This window comes from Pteronotus mesoamericanus, unplaced genomic scaffold (assembly GCF_021234165.1).
Source record: "Pteronotus mesoamericanus isolate MK-2021 breed Mesoamerican mustached bat unplaced genomic scaffold, CSHL_Meso_final contig_94, whole genome shotgun sequence".
Classification (NCBI taxonomy): domain Eukaryota; kingdom Metazoa; phylum Chordata; class Mammalia; order Chiroptera; family Mormoopidae; genus Pteronotus; species Pteronotus mesoamericanus.
The window spans coordinates 41,685,415-41,702,071 of record NW_026555285.1 but is presented as its reverse complement, the minus strand read 5'-3'; the positions used below and the strand labels follow the sequence as shown (position 1 = coordinate 41,702,071).

The 16,657-nt window shown below is 38.8% G+C and overlaps 1 protein-coding gene across 1 annotated transcript in view; it reads right to left on the bottom strand.

Moving 5' to 3' along the window:
• GPC5 (glypican 5) overlaps positions 1-16,657 on the bottom strand; it is a 1,150,586-nt gene that overhangs the window by 871,261 nt on the left and 262,668 nt on the right. The window contains exon 5 of the mRNA XM_054586471.1: positions 9,435-9,560. Within this exon, the coding sequence (XP_054442446.1) occupies positions 9,435-9,560 (126 nt within the window). The remainder of the gene's footprint in view (positions 1-9,434; positions 9,561-16,657) is intronic.

The following is a 16,657-nucleotide window of genomic DNA, read 5'->3' as shown; positions in this document are numbered from 1 at the left end:
CCCCCAAAGAGATAACTTCTGTGCCAAACAGATGGGAAAAAAGTTCTTTAGCTTTCCACTTCAGTGAACTCTTATCTTGCTATCTTTTCTTCTTCTTTTTTTTTTAATCTTTCTCTACACACACCTCCAACGGAACCAAGCAGCAAGTTAAAAATTGTTTACATGCACTATGTCAGTCTGGCGAGGAACTGAGTGGTGAGGCACACAGTAATGGCTGACGTGCAACCTAATTTTGTTCCAGGGATTCTGTTTACAGTACATATTTCCTCTGGGAGTTGAATGCATGGAGAGAAATGTCTCCAAGTGCAGCAGCCTTAAAATTGTCATGTCACCAAAAACAATTTGTTGTATGATGTACTGAAATTTAGCATGGCTTCAGAGATTTATTTTCCGTGACCAACTCTAAGATGCTATAGCCAGTGATTGACTATTCCCAAACTACTGCTTGGGAGTAAAATGTTTTTCTTCTAACTCTGTAGTGCTTTATCTTTGTATCTTAACTTTTAGTTCTCCCTTGGGAAAGTGGATATATTGCATGGGTACAAACAGAACATGATTCCCCACAATTGGAATAGTTGATAAACTGCCTATTAAAATATAATTTCTCTAATTCTAGCCTCAATAAAGTAATCATTTAAAATAGTAGTGAGAGACTGTCTCCTGCTCCCAAAATAAAACCCCTAATGTTCAATTTTACCAGCTCATAAACCTGCCCTCACACATGTCTTTGTTTTTCAAATTAAAGTCACGTAATCCATGACAGAACCCATTCAATGAAGACAGAAGTTCCATACAACTGGGCTCATTCCTACTGAAGCAAGTGAGCAGAGGCTGTTTAATAAGACTTAACAGGGGCTGAATGCTTACTATGTGATCAATAGTATTCTAAATTGCTTTTGTCAATAACTTACTAGTTCTCAAATATGAGGTAGGTATCTTTTTAACTGTGTTTTAAAGGTAGGGACCTGATACAATTAGAAGTGAGAGAATGTGCCTGAATTCACATCACTAGAAAGTACCTAGCCCTTATGGAGAACCTGGCAGCAGGCCGCTGAGCCTGTGTTCCTACTCGCTGCACTGATGGAACAGGCTTTCTGAATGAATGGCTAGAATGTAAGAAAGGAGGAAAGGCTTAGTCCTATGCATTCAGGACACAACCATGAAACACAAGTGAAAGAGAAGGAGTAGAGATCATCCGAAAGGTTACACATACATGACAATAATACAGTTAGTCGGACACCAAACTTGGAGCATTTCATTCAAGAATAATGTTTGCTCTTGCCCTGTTTCTTACTTCCAAGCCCGCTGATTAGAATTCCTTTCAAATTTAAAGATCTGGCAAACAATCATATTTGTAATTACTTGATCAGTGTTCATCCCTCCTACAGCCTAACTTACCTAAGACAAGGCTCATGTCTTTTTTTGTCCATCACTGTGCCGCAGTGTCCAGAACAGCGTATATGACAGGACAGACACATGGCAAAGCTATTTTTCTTATGCCTTAGTACATTTTTTTATTTACTGTGATTCATTATAGAATTTTCAAGTATGTACAAATACAGAGTGTTATGGATACACCCCTGTACCCATAATATAGCTTCCAGAGAATAAACACCCCTGCACCAGTAACACCGCTCATAAAATTATCCACACACAACACCGTGTTTTATATATAGTGTGACCTTCTTCCCCCATCTGCTGAATTATTTTAAATCAAATGCCAGACATTATATCATCTCATCCATAAATATTTCAGAGAAGTTATTTTAAAGGAATAAATCAAGACCCATATCACACACTGCCGTTCTATCAAACACTTTTCAAATCCCCTCAATTAAATGAGATTTCTGCCTTAATTTGAAAGCCTACGGGTTATTTTGTGTTTCTCTTATTTTACTGAGCACACACGTTATGAGCATGTTTTGCCATGATGGGTTATGAACATGTTTTCTACCCATTTTTAGATTCTAAGCTCAAAGGCAGAGACCCTGTCTCACCTTCGAATCTCATTCAAGTTCTTCTGCAGCATCTTGAACAGTGAATCTAGTTCTCTGTCTTCTACCCACCACTTCCAAATAAATGTAAAAGATGCTAAAATAGAACCCTTTCTGTCTCCCTTTCCGCTGAGAACAAGACAATAGATGGCATTCCAAACTGAGGTGCTAGACATGGAAAGCAGATAGCTGAAAACTGGTTTTGAAAACTGAAAACTGGTTTTGAGTCTCTATCTCTTGACATCCACCTTAATTGCATAGAAGGATTGAGGTCAAAGAGGCCAAAGGAGGGAATTTCTTTGAAAAAAGACTTGTGGACTGCTACGGCCTTCCCTCACTCATTCATCCTAAGTGAGAGAGACTTTGAGGGATCCTCGGATTCAAAGGACTGAAAGGGCTGGTAGTTGATTCACGCCTGAGAAACCGTAAAGCCACCCATTAAGCTCAGGGCTATTGTCAGAGTAAAGAGAAGCAACATCATGGGGGAGAGATAGGCTGCATTTCCAGCAAAAGCAGGAGAGAAGCAGTTTCTGTAGTCCAAAGCGAACTGTGCAGAAGGAGAGGACACCCCCCCAGACGGTCAGCAGAAGGCGGGCAGAGGCTCCCCATCGGATGGAGAAGTGTGGGGAGAGGCACTGCCCTGACCCCAAAGCACATCAGCTCTCCATCCCTGCGGAGCTGGGAGGCACTGGCTACGGAGAGGCACAAAACTGTCAGTGGAAGAGAACTTTCCTTTATCGTGCTCCTTCTCTCTCACTTCCGTCCCACCCGTGCTTCCAGCTCCAGACTGGAAGCAACACCAGCTGGAGGACGAGAGGACAAGGCTGTCACAGAAGCCTGAGGCTGCTCAGCCCCCCTCCCCCCCAAGTTGAAACTGAACCTAGGTGGGGGAGGGGAGAAACAACCACTTTAGGTGAAGTTTCAGTTTTGAATAAGTGGATTAGGCCATGTCGTTGCTGAAGGTAGACGTTTTATGGGACTGAATTTGGTTACTGAATTGGGACTGCTCATGGGGACTAAGAGTAAAAGATCATTCAGACACTAATCAAGTAGCCCCCCTTATCCATGGGGGATGCATTCCAAGACCCCCAGCGGATGCCTGAAACCATGGAGAGCACCAAAACCTATGTGTACTATGCGTTTCCTAGACATACACACCTATGAAAAAATTTAATTTACAAACCAGGCACAGTAAGCGATTAACAACAGTAACTAGTAATAAAATAGGACAATTTTAAAAATGTACTCTAATATTTTATGTACTATGGTCTTTGTCTCCAAATACCTAGAATATTCCACTTTATATTTTCAGACTGAGGTGGGCCTTGCGTCACGGAAAGTGCAAGAAGTAAAACCATGGATAAGGGGGTAAGGGGACTCTGGTAGCGACTAAAAAGTTCTGAGAACTGGCCACGATTTCATTCTAGTGACAGAGTGAACGCAGTCTTCTGAGTGGGTTTCATGAAACAGCTTCTACTTCCACCTTCCTGAGTCCAGTTCTCTGAATGGAATGATGACGTGATTAACAAGAGACACAGCTCGTAGGCCAGTGAGCCAATGAAGGAAGACTCAGAAGAAACTTTTCAGTTCAGCCAAGAGGTACGATGCAATTACTGCCAAATTAACGGAGCAGGTTTAGGAGAGACCAAAGTGTGTATATCGACCCGAGAAGGATGTATATTTTCCTACACTTTAAAACTTGTTTGGGATATCAGAGCTTGAAGCAAAGTTGATAAAATTTGCATCACCTTGCTACCCTCCACTATATTATTTTCTACAGAACCAAACTATGGGATAACTATTTCAGGCACAACCATTTACATAAAAATTACCTGCCAAGCAAGTGTACTAGAGCTAGGCGAAAAGAGATAGCTCCCCATCAAGAATTCTACAAATTTTATGTTCATTATGAACCTGACAGACCAGCCTTCCCAGTCTCTGTCCAGTTGGACCTAGCATATATACAAGTATTATACAATGTGACAAATTTGTCAGGACATTATAATATATTTAAAACCACACTTTTTATTTCTGTCACAGAAAAAAACAGAAATGTTTCAGTTCTTCCTCACTGAGGCTCATAAAGTCAGACTTTTGACCCTGGGCTGACTTTGGCACTTCTATCCACCCCAATTCAGGTGTTTCATTAGTGATAATGACCATCATACCTGATACGTGTCTCACCCAGAACATGTGAACTTCTTAGAGTTCTTGAGACCCCGGTTTCACGCAAATGTCTCTGGAAGTGCATATAATGAGACCTGCAGGATCTCAGGTCAAGTCAAAAAAATATCCGCATCCAGAGTCAGCACTTGTGGTATAAACATTTATGTCATGTGTTTTCCTCTCATCTTTCAGGCACTTAATTTCATTTTGGACCCAAATATTACCCACCTAACTGTTTTCTTCAAGTCACATCCCGAATCCCCAAATCTCTTGGTTCTAACACTTATAAAAAATAAAAATTACTTTTCCGCAGAGTCCCGTCCTCTTTAAAAAATCATCGATGGGGTATTCAATGATATGAATCAGTCTTGGCCTCCCAAGTAATATAGGAACTCTGGTATAAAAGAAATTGTAGCACATAAGAACAAAGAAGATATATGTTAAAGAGATACACAGAGTACATAGGTATCGTGATGGATTTAGATGTTCTAATAAAATGCAAATGAGGGGATTTGGTCCACTGAGACAAACTATGAATGTGAGAGTTTGGCAAAGCCATGTATAGAGGTGCATGGAGAAAAAGACTTAGCTGCGAAATCTTCTACGGACAGTGGGAGATTCAAGGCCCACGGCAGATGGCGGCGATAGAGCAGGCGTGTGCTGTGACACTTGTACAGCCTCCTTCACTTCTGAGCCACGCCAGAAAGGCCACAGGTGTACTAACAGTTGTGATTCTTAGAAAGGTAAACAGTATTAGAAATCTAATTGAAGAAATAGATGTTGCAAGAGAAAAAAAAAGAAATAGAAAATACACTGGTGTTTAAGGCTCGAAGAAGGTACAGCTTTTGCACAAACAACGTAGGAAAAGCAACTAGTTGTTACATTAAGGAAACTTGAACTAAGCCTGAGACCTGGTTGTTTTTGAAATGTCTTCCATGACATTTGGAAATTGGGCCAGGTGTTTAAAAAAAAGATAAATAAAATATAACTGAATGCAGCAAGGTCAGGAAAAAAAATAAAGATCAAACATGAAGTGGCTTTCCATATGGATAATGACTAAAAGCAAAAAAATAAGGTTAAAAACAATTATAGCTAGAAATAATGTCATTGGGTGGAAAGAAACTGTTAAAAGATAAGTATAAAATCTGAGCAATTTCTGAAGTTTTATATTTTTATTAATTTTTAAAGATTCAATGATAATATATTAAAAAGGATATCTTACCATAGAAGTTCAAAAAGAAACTCTGCATTACTAAAGAAACATTATGGAACATTAACTAAAGCAAGATGAAGTAGAAACTTTGTGGATTATTAATTTTACTAGGATACTTAACAGCTACTCATGAGTTTAGGAGTTGTTATGGAGTTCATAAATTTCTGGAGATCGAGGGAGAGTTGCTGGGTTATCTGTCTATTAATCAAAAGAAAACAACAACAACAGCAACAACAGTCCTGGTAATTAAGTACCTGTCTCTTGAACTTCCATTCTCAGAAAGAAAGATGAGTGCAAACCATCACACAATCAATTTGCAATCACAGAGAACTGAGAACAACGTAGAGACTGACATGCCTTTCAGAGAACAGTTTTGTTGTTTCACAAAGAAGGGGCAGGAGGGGTAGGTAAGAGGGACTTGGAGAGATGGAGACTATGTGGGTTTCAGTCATGCAGTTTCCTCGCGAATCAGAAATTGTTTGAACTGTTGATCTCAGTGCTGTAATAGTGTATGTAGCATGCATGCAGTCTTAAAAGTCATTTGAATGAAAATGGATTTTGTCTCAAATAAAATGTTCCTTATCTACAAGATAATTTTGTCTATAATCACAAAGGAATTTCACTCCTTTTGATGAGCACAAAGGTGATTTCAGCCAGTTTTATAGGACTGTCACAATATTGAAACGATCTGTATGGTTCTCCTATTATTCAAGACAGCATGTCTGTGCACATAAATAATCTTATCAATCACCTCCTAAAATATGCCTTCAGGAGACGAAGTCTTGCCAAAAGAATCACTTCCCTCTTATAATGAATAATAGACTCAGTGTTGGCCACCAATTTATCTTATTGCTGTTTGGCATAATTCCTCTGGAATGAATTTGAGGAGCATTAAAAAACCATAAAAAGAGGAAAACCCCTCTCATCCCCAAATGTGGTAAGCATTTACTGGATATTCATTTCTTCAAAATTTGATGGCATTATTTATCTTAAGCAACGGCAAGTCCCTGAAATGAACATGGTATATGAGGCTCAGTGTTTTCACGCCCATCACTATTATGCTTTGTTTTTTTCACAAGGATATTGTAGTTAATAATTCAAAACCGTAACATGAACCAGGACTTGACTTTATATGGAAGCCACCTTGGAGAAATTCAATAATTCAGTACTGATCCCTACCTATTAATGTTATGACAACACTCTGTCAAAAATTACTATGAAACTATGAATTGGTTGGAAATTAAATGTAAAAAAATAGCACTTTTTTTCAAAAAGAAGAAAACAATAATAGTCGATAACACTAACATCTCTATAATTTTTTTCATTAAATATAAATAAGTACAAGGCAATTAAAAAAAAAGATCCCAAGTACCTTTTTAGTATATTTGCAGTTTTTATGTAACTGTCCAGAAATATTCTATGAAAAGCCAATATATGTTTTTCATTTATTCAGATCTGCAGGTAAAATGTATAATATTCTAGTTTAACTATTGTTACTCAATAATTATTTGAAATTATTCCACATTAGCAAATATAGATATGCCTAATTTTTGACTGCCACATAGTATTTCATGGTGAATACACCATAATCTATCAACAAGGTATGATGCATGTGTTGATTTTAGCATTATCTTTGCATTGAAAAAAATCCTGTTCTAAATTAATATCAAGAATTGACCGAATCATGAACGAAATTACAATTTAAATTATATTTTTGAAAAGTCAAAGTACATGTGAGAGTTTTCTCACGATCAAATAGAAAAGAACTAGAGCCCAATAAGCTTACTTGGCAGCATCAGGGAATAACGTTTTGGGAGAACTAAATGAGGTAATGCTCGTGAAGCCTCATCTAACTGTCAGGAAATCAGGACTGAAAAAATGTTCATTACGGAAGGAGCCCAGAGAAGGTGGTCAGGAGCCAGTGTGAGGCAAACTGAGGGGCATGGGTGCCATTTGAGGACCCGTGAGACAGGAATGAAAGAGAAGAAATATACTCAGGGGAAGGAAAATCCTGTTAACATGATGAAGTAGAAAGGTTGAGAAAAGATGAAGACAACGTGGAAGCTATTCACAGAAGAGTAGAGTTACATGGCCCACTTGGACGTGGCTGAGAGCCACCAGGCCGGGGTTGGGGGGAGGTTATAGGAAAGAGGAGGCATGAGCTGGAAGCAAATGAGAATAATGAGAACCGCTCACTTTCTTTATCAGAAGTGTGGACACTTTCTTTGGAGAACTCTGGCTACAGATGATCTTTCTTTATTCATAAACCGTGAATAAGGTCTTGATAAATACAGGGTCTGGCAGAAGTAACGCCTGCTTGAGTGTGGTTAGTAGGGTAATAACATGGGTGTAATAACTTACAGTTTTAATTTGAACATTTCACCTAAAATATCATATGGTGTGCTTGAGTGTGACATTGTTATGTTACAGAATTACATGCTTATGATTTTGTAATAAAAAGGGGCATTATTTGTGCCAGACCCTGCATATTATATAGAAGAAAATATATTCTTTGGGTTGAAAATAGTATTCCTCTAAAAAGCTTTTATTCAAATCATTGATTTCTCCAACAGCAGTTCCTATTCTACAAACCCCAGACCAAACAGTCAGAGAGAAATAGGACAACTCTATAATCTCTGTATAGATTATATATATATCTGTATTATACACTAAATCTTTCATTAATCACCATGAGTCTCTCATTAGTACCTGCAGAAAAACTGTCAATACACAAAAAAATTCAATTCCAGTTTGAAGAATGTGAAAAGAAAAAGTGTAAGTCAGGATAGAATTTAATCACTGGATCTAAGTGACAGAAATTTTATCGACACGTAATACTACATGCAAAGTTCTATGCATGCTCTCAGTCAAAGCAAGAAAGATATATTTATAAAATACATTCCAACATCCAAAGAGCATAAAGCAAAAAGAGCACTAGCCATGTCAGCCAAATATTTTATTTAAAGTTAACTACAGGTCCTTTCTTCAATAATTTTCCATGAAATCTATGAAGTTCTATGTGATATTCAGATATAAACTACAAATTAATTATTTAAAATACAGGAGTGGTTATGATCACCCAGAAATATGTAAACAGTTTTAGTATATAAATTTATATTAAAATTAATTACAGTGTATGTTTATTATAGCAATTTTACTTGCTAAATGACCTTTCAAATGATCTTGTCGCTCTTGTGATAACTAAACCACCAATCTTCACATGGAGTAGGTATGTTTTAAATGAGAAAGCTTAACACCCTATATTTATTTTTTGCACATTGCTCAAAACAAAATACACTAAAACGTCCAAGTCCAAACGCAATGCAAGCCCACATTCTATAACAATCGCCAGCATTGGGAAAATCAAAGGACTAATTCTCAGCCATTCCATTGACTATGGTTCTATGTTACAGAGGGAGAGATTTAGACTTTCTCAAGCTCAGGGGATTACTTGAAAGTACAATCAGTTACAGGAAGCAAAGGAAAATAAACTAAGACATTCTAGACAGCGAGGAAAAAAAGGTAAAATTTAAATTTCCCTCCTGAGCCTGAGGAACAATTGACAAGATACCAATGAAAAAATGCCCCAAACAGATACAGATACAAGTGGCCCTCCCTTACGCAGATACAGGCACACACAACGAGACCCTTGTAGGATAAACGTATTACTCGTGATGATCCACAAATCCATATATCGATGAATCTTTGCATAGGTATTTATCTTTCACTGGATGTCCTCACTTGCTAATACTCAAAAAGATAAACATAATAAGATATTTGATAAGCAACACAGATTAGATAGAAGGCACATGATACTTGTTTGGAAAAGTCATAGATAAGTAGAAAATAACAGAGGACTTTCAAAACACCACAGAATGTTGTTATAGTTCTAAAATGTCCAAAGGATCACGTTTACTTCGAACACACTACAGAGGGAGAATTAATGGGCTCTATAACCTACGTGGCCAGCTTAAACTGGAGTAAGCCACTCATGATCTGGAAAAAGAAAGCAAGGATGAAAGTAGCCATCATGTTATCACAGACCACTGCAGATGAAGTACCTGTTCACTACGTCTTCTCCATTCCAGCAGGGCAGCCCGTCTGCCGCGGCTAAGTCGTTAACACACAGCTGATCGGCCAGGCCCCCGTAAAACGTCTTATGCAGGCGGAGGCTGTCGATGAATTCTCTGCATGGAGAAAACAAAGAACACAATTAATCCCCAAAACCCCTAACAGATGCCAATATAAAGGGCATAGTTTGTTAAGTAAAAATGTTTAGAATGCAACATTTTTGTTTTCTCCACTGATTTTCATATATTTTCAATATTTTCTAACGATCAAGATACAAAAATTATTAGAAAAAGAACACTAGTATTCAAATTCTTCGTTTTGAATAGAAGTTTTTACTGGGCATAAATCTTATATAACGGAAGTTGTGAATAGTGTGCACATGCACACTTCATTTAGCTTCCCAAAACATTCTCACTAGTTGTTGGCATCGAAACCACAGTGATAACTAATTACTTCCTTTCCCATACAGAAATGTCAGAGACTTACAATGTGACAGTTTTTTTGCTTACTGATTAGAAGTTTAGTAGACTTATGATTTTTCTTTTTTTTAAAGATTTTTTAAAATTTATTTTTAGAGAGAGGTGAAAGGTAAGAGAAAGAGAGAGAGAAATATCAATGCGTGGTTGCCTTGCGCATGCCCCCTACTGGGGACCTGGCCTGCAACCCAGGCATGTGCCCTGACTGGGAATCAAACCAGCGACCCTTTAGTTTGCAGACCCACACTCAGTCCATGAAGTCACACCAGCTGGGGCGGATTTTTCTACCTGGGTCTTCTCTTTGGTGTCTAAGAATATGAAGTGACCCTGGCTGGTGTGGCTCAGTGGGCTGAATGCTGGCCTGCAAACCATAAGATTGCCAGTTCAATTCCTGGTCCAGGCACATGCCTGGATTATGGGCCAGGTCCCTGGTTGGCAAGAGGCAGCCAATTGATGTTTCTCTTGCACACTGATTTTTTTTCTTCCCCTCTCTTTCTCTTTCCCTTCCCTTCTCTCTAAAAATAACTAAATAAAATTTTTTTAAAAGAGGAACATAAAGTAATATGTTTTTACTGAACATGACAAACGCAGATATAAAACATACAGAGTCTGCCACAAATAGTGCCCCTTTTTTATTGCAATATCTTTTATTAGAAAATCATAAGCATGTAGTTCTGTAATATAACAATATCACACTCAAGCACACCATATGACATTTTAGTAGAAATGTTCAAATTAAAACAGTAAATTATTACACCCATATTATTACCCTACCAACTATCTACACTCAAGCAGGCATTACTTCTGCCAGACCCTATATTTCCGAAGCTTGAAAATAAAAGTTATTGGAAGGAATACTATTTAATATATTAACTAAGTTTTTTTTCCCCTCACACTCTATTCCCCTCCCCCATCAAGTACAGAAAGGAATAACAGAGCACAAAACCAGTTTGTTTGGGGTTTTAATTTAAAAAGGCAAGAATTTTGAGTTTTAAAACCAAGGCTTTGTGGATCCAAGAACTTGGTTTTAGCATTTCAAAAGATCAAGTCCTAAAGACTTTAGTTTTTAAATTTTTCTTACATAAACAAATATTTTAGGAAAAATAGAAAAGCTACTAGCTTGATGCAGAGGAGATGATTTCTGGACTAGGAGAGAAGGGTAAGGAAAGGAAAGGCTGGAACAAAAGCAAACTTTAGGAATTCATGGCTTGAGTAGTTAAAATGTAGCAATTATGAAATTTCATCTACCTTCGAAGTTTTTTTTTTTTTAAATCTTTAAAAGTGAAATCAGAGAAGAGGGGCTGCTCTATACTATAGAGAAAATAACTAATTAAAAAAAATAAATACAATTTTGACAGACTGATGCTCAACTCTCTTAATTTCATAATTCTTTATTGATTTTCAAGAATGTTTATTTTTGAAAACATCTGTAGGAATGATAACTACGGTTTTCAAATATGCAACGTCTGAAATGACAGAGAAGATCAGAAGTTCCCATGGCATGTGTTTAACAAATTTTCAATCACATTTTTAACTAACCTTGACCAAGCAAGTAATAACAAAATGGTCACAGGAAGCATAAACCTGATTCAACTCTAATTTGCCCTCAATAAAAAAAACACATTGTTTTATTTTCTTACTAACATAGGAACTACTTATTTAAATTTTACATCAGTTTTCTCTACTAGGAAATAGCCCCTCCTTGACAACTATATCCCTGCCAACTGGAGTGCAAGATCAAATATCATTTCTCATGTGGCAACTACTAAACCCTAACTGTGGAAGCTGATTGGTTCTTTCCTAAAGAGGTGGATTTCAATAAATGGTTAAAAATGGAGTCTGAACCTATTCACTATAAATGACCATCTACTTTGAATCAAAGAATTTTCTAGAAGTGAAGATGCCCAGCACAAATGTCTGGAATGCTATGACCTCAGAATTGATGGCCTAAAACTGAATAGATTTTTTTCCTATGCCAACCTTAGTGAACGCCACCCTCATCCCTTTACAACCAAAAGACCAAGGCAGGGAGAGCTGCACCTCTTTCTGGGGCAGACCCCTTCTGCGGTTGCCTTGGTCCGAGCTCTTGGCCTCTCTCTCTGAAATTCCTGCACTCGGATCCCAAACCTCCAATCTCCTTCCTTCATAATCATCTACCATGAAAGCCACCTTTTAAAATTCAAATCTGATATTGCACAGATTGCCACTAACTCACCTAAAATTATCAGTGGCTCTCTGCTCTTTACAGCATGAAACCCAAATTTCTTGGAAATGCATCTAAGGCCCCCTCTCACCTCAATTTCAGCAGCAGCTCAAACCACTTTTTAGGGTTCCACAAAAGTGAGATACTTGCTGTTCCCCAAACATACCGCCCATGCCTTTGTGCGCATACTCTCTGAAATGACTGGGTTCTAGAAGGTTTTCACTCATTCTATAAGCCACCAGCTATCAATTATTTGTCAAAGAGTATGAAACACTATTGTGGACTGAGTTCTGCACTTGCACTAGGAATTCACAGCTAAACAAGACAGTTCCTGCCCTCTAAGAATGCACACTCTGGGAAAAACCCACAATAATCTTGTGAGATCAATAGTGCACCATTTGGGGACAGAGAAGGATTCAGGAAATATTTACAAAACAAGGTGACAGTTTTTGGCACAAGACCATGAATTCCACTGGTTTGCTGTTGGATATGTGACCTCGGAAGTCAGTGCACTAGACATGGGATGTGAGATGCATCGTCTCTCAGACAAATGATGTGCAGTCAGAAAAAACCTAAGAGTCTCAGAATGAGCCAAAGGAAGACCACGTCAATGTTAGAGAGCAATGAAAACTAAAAAAAAAAAAACAAAAAAAAAACCCAGCAGAGGGAATCTGAAGTCAGAGAGATTCCCCACAGTGTAAAATGCCACTATGAGCAGTTAACTAAAATATGAAGTATGTCCTTTGTATGTGGGGCCAGCAATTGTTATGGACTCAATTATGTTCTCCTAAAATTCCTATGTTGAAGCCCTAACCCTCAGTGTGACTGTATTTGGAGACAGGGCCTTTAAAGAGGTAATAAAGCTTAAATGAGGTCACAAGGAAGAGGCCCACCCTGATATGACCAGTGTCCTAATAAGAGAAGACTGAGATGCCGGGGGTACAGGTCCAGCCAGAAAAGGCTCTGAGAGGACATGGGGAGAAGGTGCTCATCTGAAGGGCAAGTGGGACGCCTCGGAGAAACCAAACTTGCCAACACCTTGATCTTGGACTTGGAGCCTCAAGTAACTCTGAGACACTTTTTGTTGTGTAAGCCACCCAGTCTGTGATGTTTTGTTATGCAAACCAATATAATAATTAAAGCATTTGAAGTAGGTTAATTGACTTCATATTTGCAGCAGGATGAGCATTAAGCAGAACATGAGAAACTGGAAGTACAAAGTCCCAAAAAGGAAAACTAAGGGCAGTGTGTGTGTGTGTGTGTGTGTGTGTGTGTGCGCGCGCGCTTGTTTGAATAAGGAAAACATTTGAAAATATTTGTATGAGAAAGGGAAGGGAAAAACAAGGGTATGCTCACATAAACTTGTTCCCAAATATCCCAATTTTCTACCTTCTGGGCACAAAGCCCCTTTGAGGGTCTTTGGTTGTGTGACTTGCTCTGTGTTCTAGAAGATCTATGCAGAAGTGAAGCATGTTCCTTCCAGGCTTCCGCTTTAAGGACCTGTGTGGCTTCGCCACCTTCTGTTTCCATCCCCTGTCATGACAGGGAGTATTTCATATGTTGGCTGCTCTGGGGCTTGAGGCCTGGACACCTTAAACAGCGCCCCCAGCTCAGAAATGGGTATCAGTTGCTAAGAAAAACTCTTTTTTTTGGTCCTAAACCAGATAGGTTCGGGGTGTTTGCTACTGTATCATAATTTAATCTCTTGATTGACACAAAGATAAGAACATCAAATTAATGACTGATGGATCACAAATTCTGCAAAGAAGAAAGAAAATGGATTTCTGAAAGCAGATAGAGTGGTTAGCTTTGGAGCAAATTCTCTGCAACTAACGTAATGGAAGCAAGTCTACATGAACATTGAGATGAGGTTTGGTTTGTGAGGCCAGACATTTCAGGGAGGTCCTGCTTTGGAACTGCACATTCTGTGTTTGGCAGGTTTTGGGTCACAGGAACTAAGACCTGCATTGCACAAAGTTGTTGACTGAAGGGTCAGGGGATCTCCACTGGATACAGAAAATAATAATAATTGCAGGAAATAAAGAAGCTAAAACACTAGTAGCCGTAGTGAGGTCAAGATTTATGTACCACCCCAGAGCCAATAAATGCTGATCCTATACGAGAATCCACACTCCAGTTCCCAGGTCAGTTCTTGGTCTGCTACACGCCATGCTTCCATCCCCAGTTGTACATGAAATGTCTCAATGAATAAAATATATTCTTTGGATGATTCAGAATTTAGGTCGCTGGGAAGGTGACTATATCATTACAATTATATTTCTCAATCATGAGACTATTTCCAGGTAAAATAAAGAGCAGAACAAATTCAGGGAGATGTTAGACGTTCCAGTGAATTATCCTTGAGGGGCTGTGTGATATAGGCCAGTTGCTCATTTCAGTCTTAAAACATCTCAAAAATACAGAAATCAAATATTTTTACTAAGAACAACAGTTTTAGTATATTTTTAAAAGGTTTTATGTATTTACTTTTAGAGAGAGAGGAGGGACAGAGAAAGAGAAGAAGAGAAACAGCAATGTTCAAGAAATACATCAGTTGGTTGCCTCGTGCATGCCTCCAGCTGGGGACCTGGCCTGTGTGCAACCCAGGCATGTGCCCTGACTGGGAATTGAATCAGTGACCTTTCAGTTCACAGGCTGGCACCCAATCCACTGAGCCACACCAGCCAGGGTGAAAATATTTTCTTTTTAACAAATGGAAAACATTCCTTGTCAGACTATTTATTCAAGGCCAACATGTCTGGGCCACATACAGAATCAGAATCTGATCAGAATCAGACTTGGGCTTGCCACAGTCTAACCAATGATGCCCCCTCCTCTGGTCGGGCCCACTTGTCTACCTTTCACTGTATGCCCCATACTGTCACAAGAATTAGCTTTAGAAATCAGCCAGATCACTATCCTGCTTTAAAATCCTAATGGTTCAAGTCAAATCTCTTACCATGGCCCATAACCTCTACACTCCGTGAGCTTGGCATCCTATGACGGTTACTCCTCCCCTCCACACTCACACCCAGCAAAAACCACATGCTTCTATTACATGAGATACCTCAATATCAACTGGATAAGCCTCCAAGCTTAGCACATGTGGTTTCCTCTATCCAGGAGTGCCTTCCCCTCCTTCTTCACTCTGCCGGCCTTCTACCCATCAGCCACGATCCAGCGGAAACCTCACCCCCTCTCTACCCCATTGCCTGACCAGCCCGTGCAGCTTTCGTTGATTCGTCTTGTCTCTTGCACAGCACTTAGCACGTGTTCTACAGCCCTGGCTATTTGGTGTTATAATTCCTCTGTTTTAGCGTCCGCCTCCCTGAGTACAGGGTGTGTTCTCTAAAGGCAAAAGGCACACCTTCTTTATACTCCCGGCATTTGGGTCACAGTTTACCACTCCACAAGCATTCAGCAAATTCTGGTTGCGTGGGACCCAGATGCCGTGTTATTTTTAACAGCTTCCAGAGTTAGAAATTTCTAGAAGGAGTACATGTTTTAAAATGACAATGATAATGCAAAGTCCTTAAAAAACCCACTTGACTTAGGAAATTTTAAATTAGGAGATCTATTCCTAGATTCTGAAGAAATATCAGGAAAATCTCCCTGGTACATTGCATTAAAAAGAGGAAGAAATGTAAAGGGTAGGATTACAAACTGTGACAGATGCTACTAAATGGGCTCAAGACAGAGTCTGTAAGTGATGCTGAAATTAATAAGTAGTGACACCTTAATATTTAGTCACACTGCTGTGTAAGACAGCTATCACAATTAATATATCAAAGATAGCTATCATAGTTGATATATCGCAGATATACTGTATTGTTAAAAAAGAGTAGCTCTCTGTCCTACCTGCATTTTATCATCACCAAGGAAACACATAAAGTACACACTCAGGCTTCTCCCACAAACATTCAGATTCATCGGTCTGGGGTAAGACCCAAGCATCTGGGTTTTTCTGGATGTTTGTCCCTACAGGATCCTCACATGCAGCGAGGGTCAAGAACCAGTGATTTAGCCCAGTGCTGTTATTTTATAATTAAGGAAAATGAAAATCAGAAGTGAAAGAACCTGTGAAAAGTAACTAATTTAGTCAGGCATGTGGTCTGACTAAATAACTAAGGAATTTCTAAAAACTAATTAATTAATTAACTTAAAATGCCAAAACTTGACAATATCGGGCTGATATAGGATGTTTGAGAAACAAACTTGAATGAATCCTTATATAGAAAAATATTTCGTCTGTTTTTACATTTTTATAGAATTGATCACATTGTTAACAGAGCACACTTATTAGTAGATGAGAAAGCAGATAGATGACTTCTTCTTGTCAAAATCTGCACTTCGAAGCAGTATGTGTAGAAAGGATTTCTCTGTATATCCCTACCAGCCCGGAGTATCTGGTGAGGAAGGCAGGGAGCAGGGCAAATTCCGATCACTGGCTAATGAACACCTTTGTGCACTATGCTAGCTCAGCACAAAGGAAAGGGGAGGCCTGTGGCACAATCGCGCATGCACAGCTCACAGC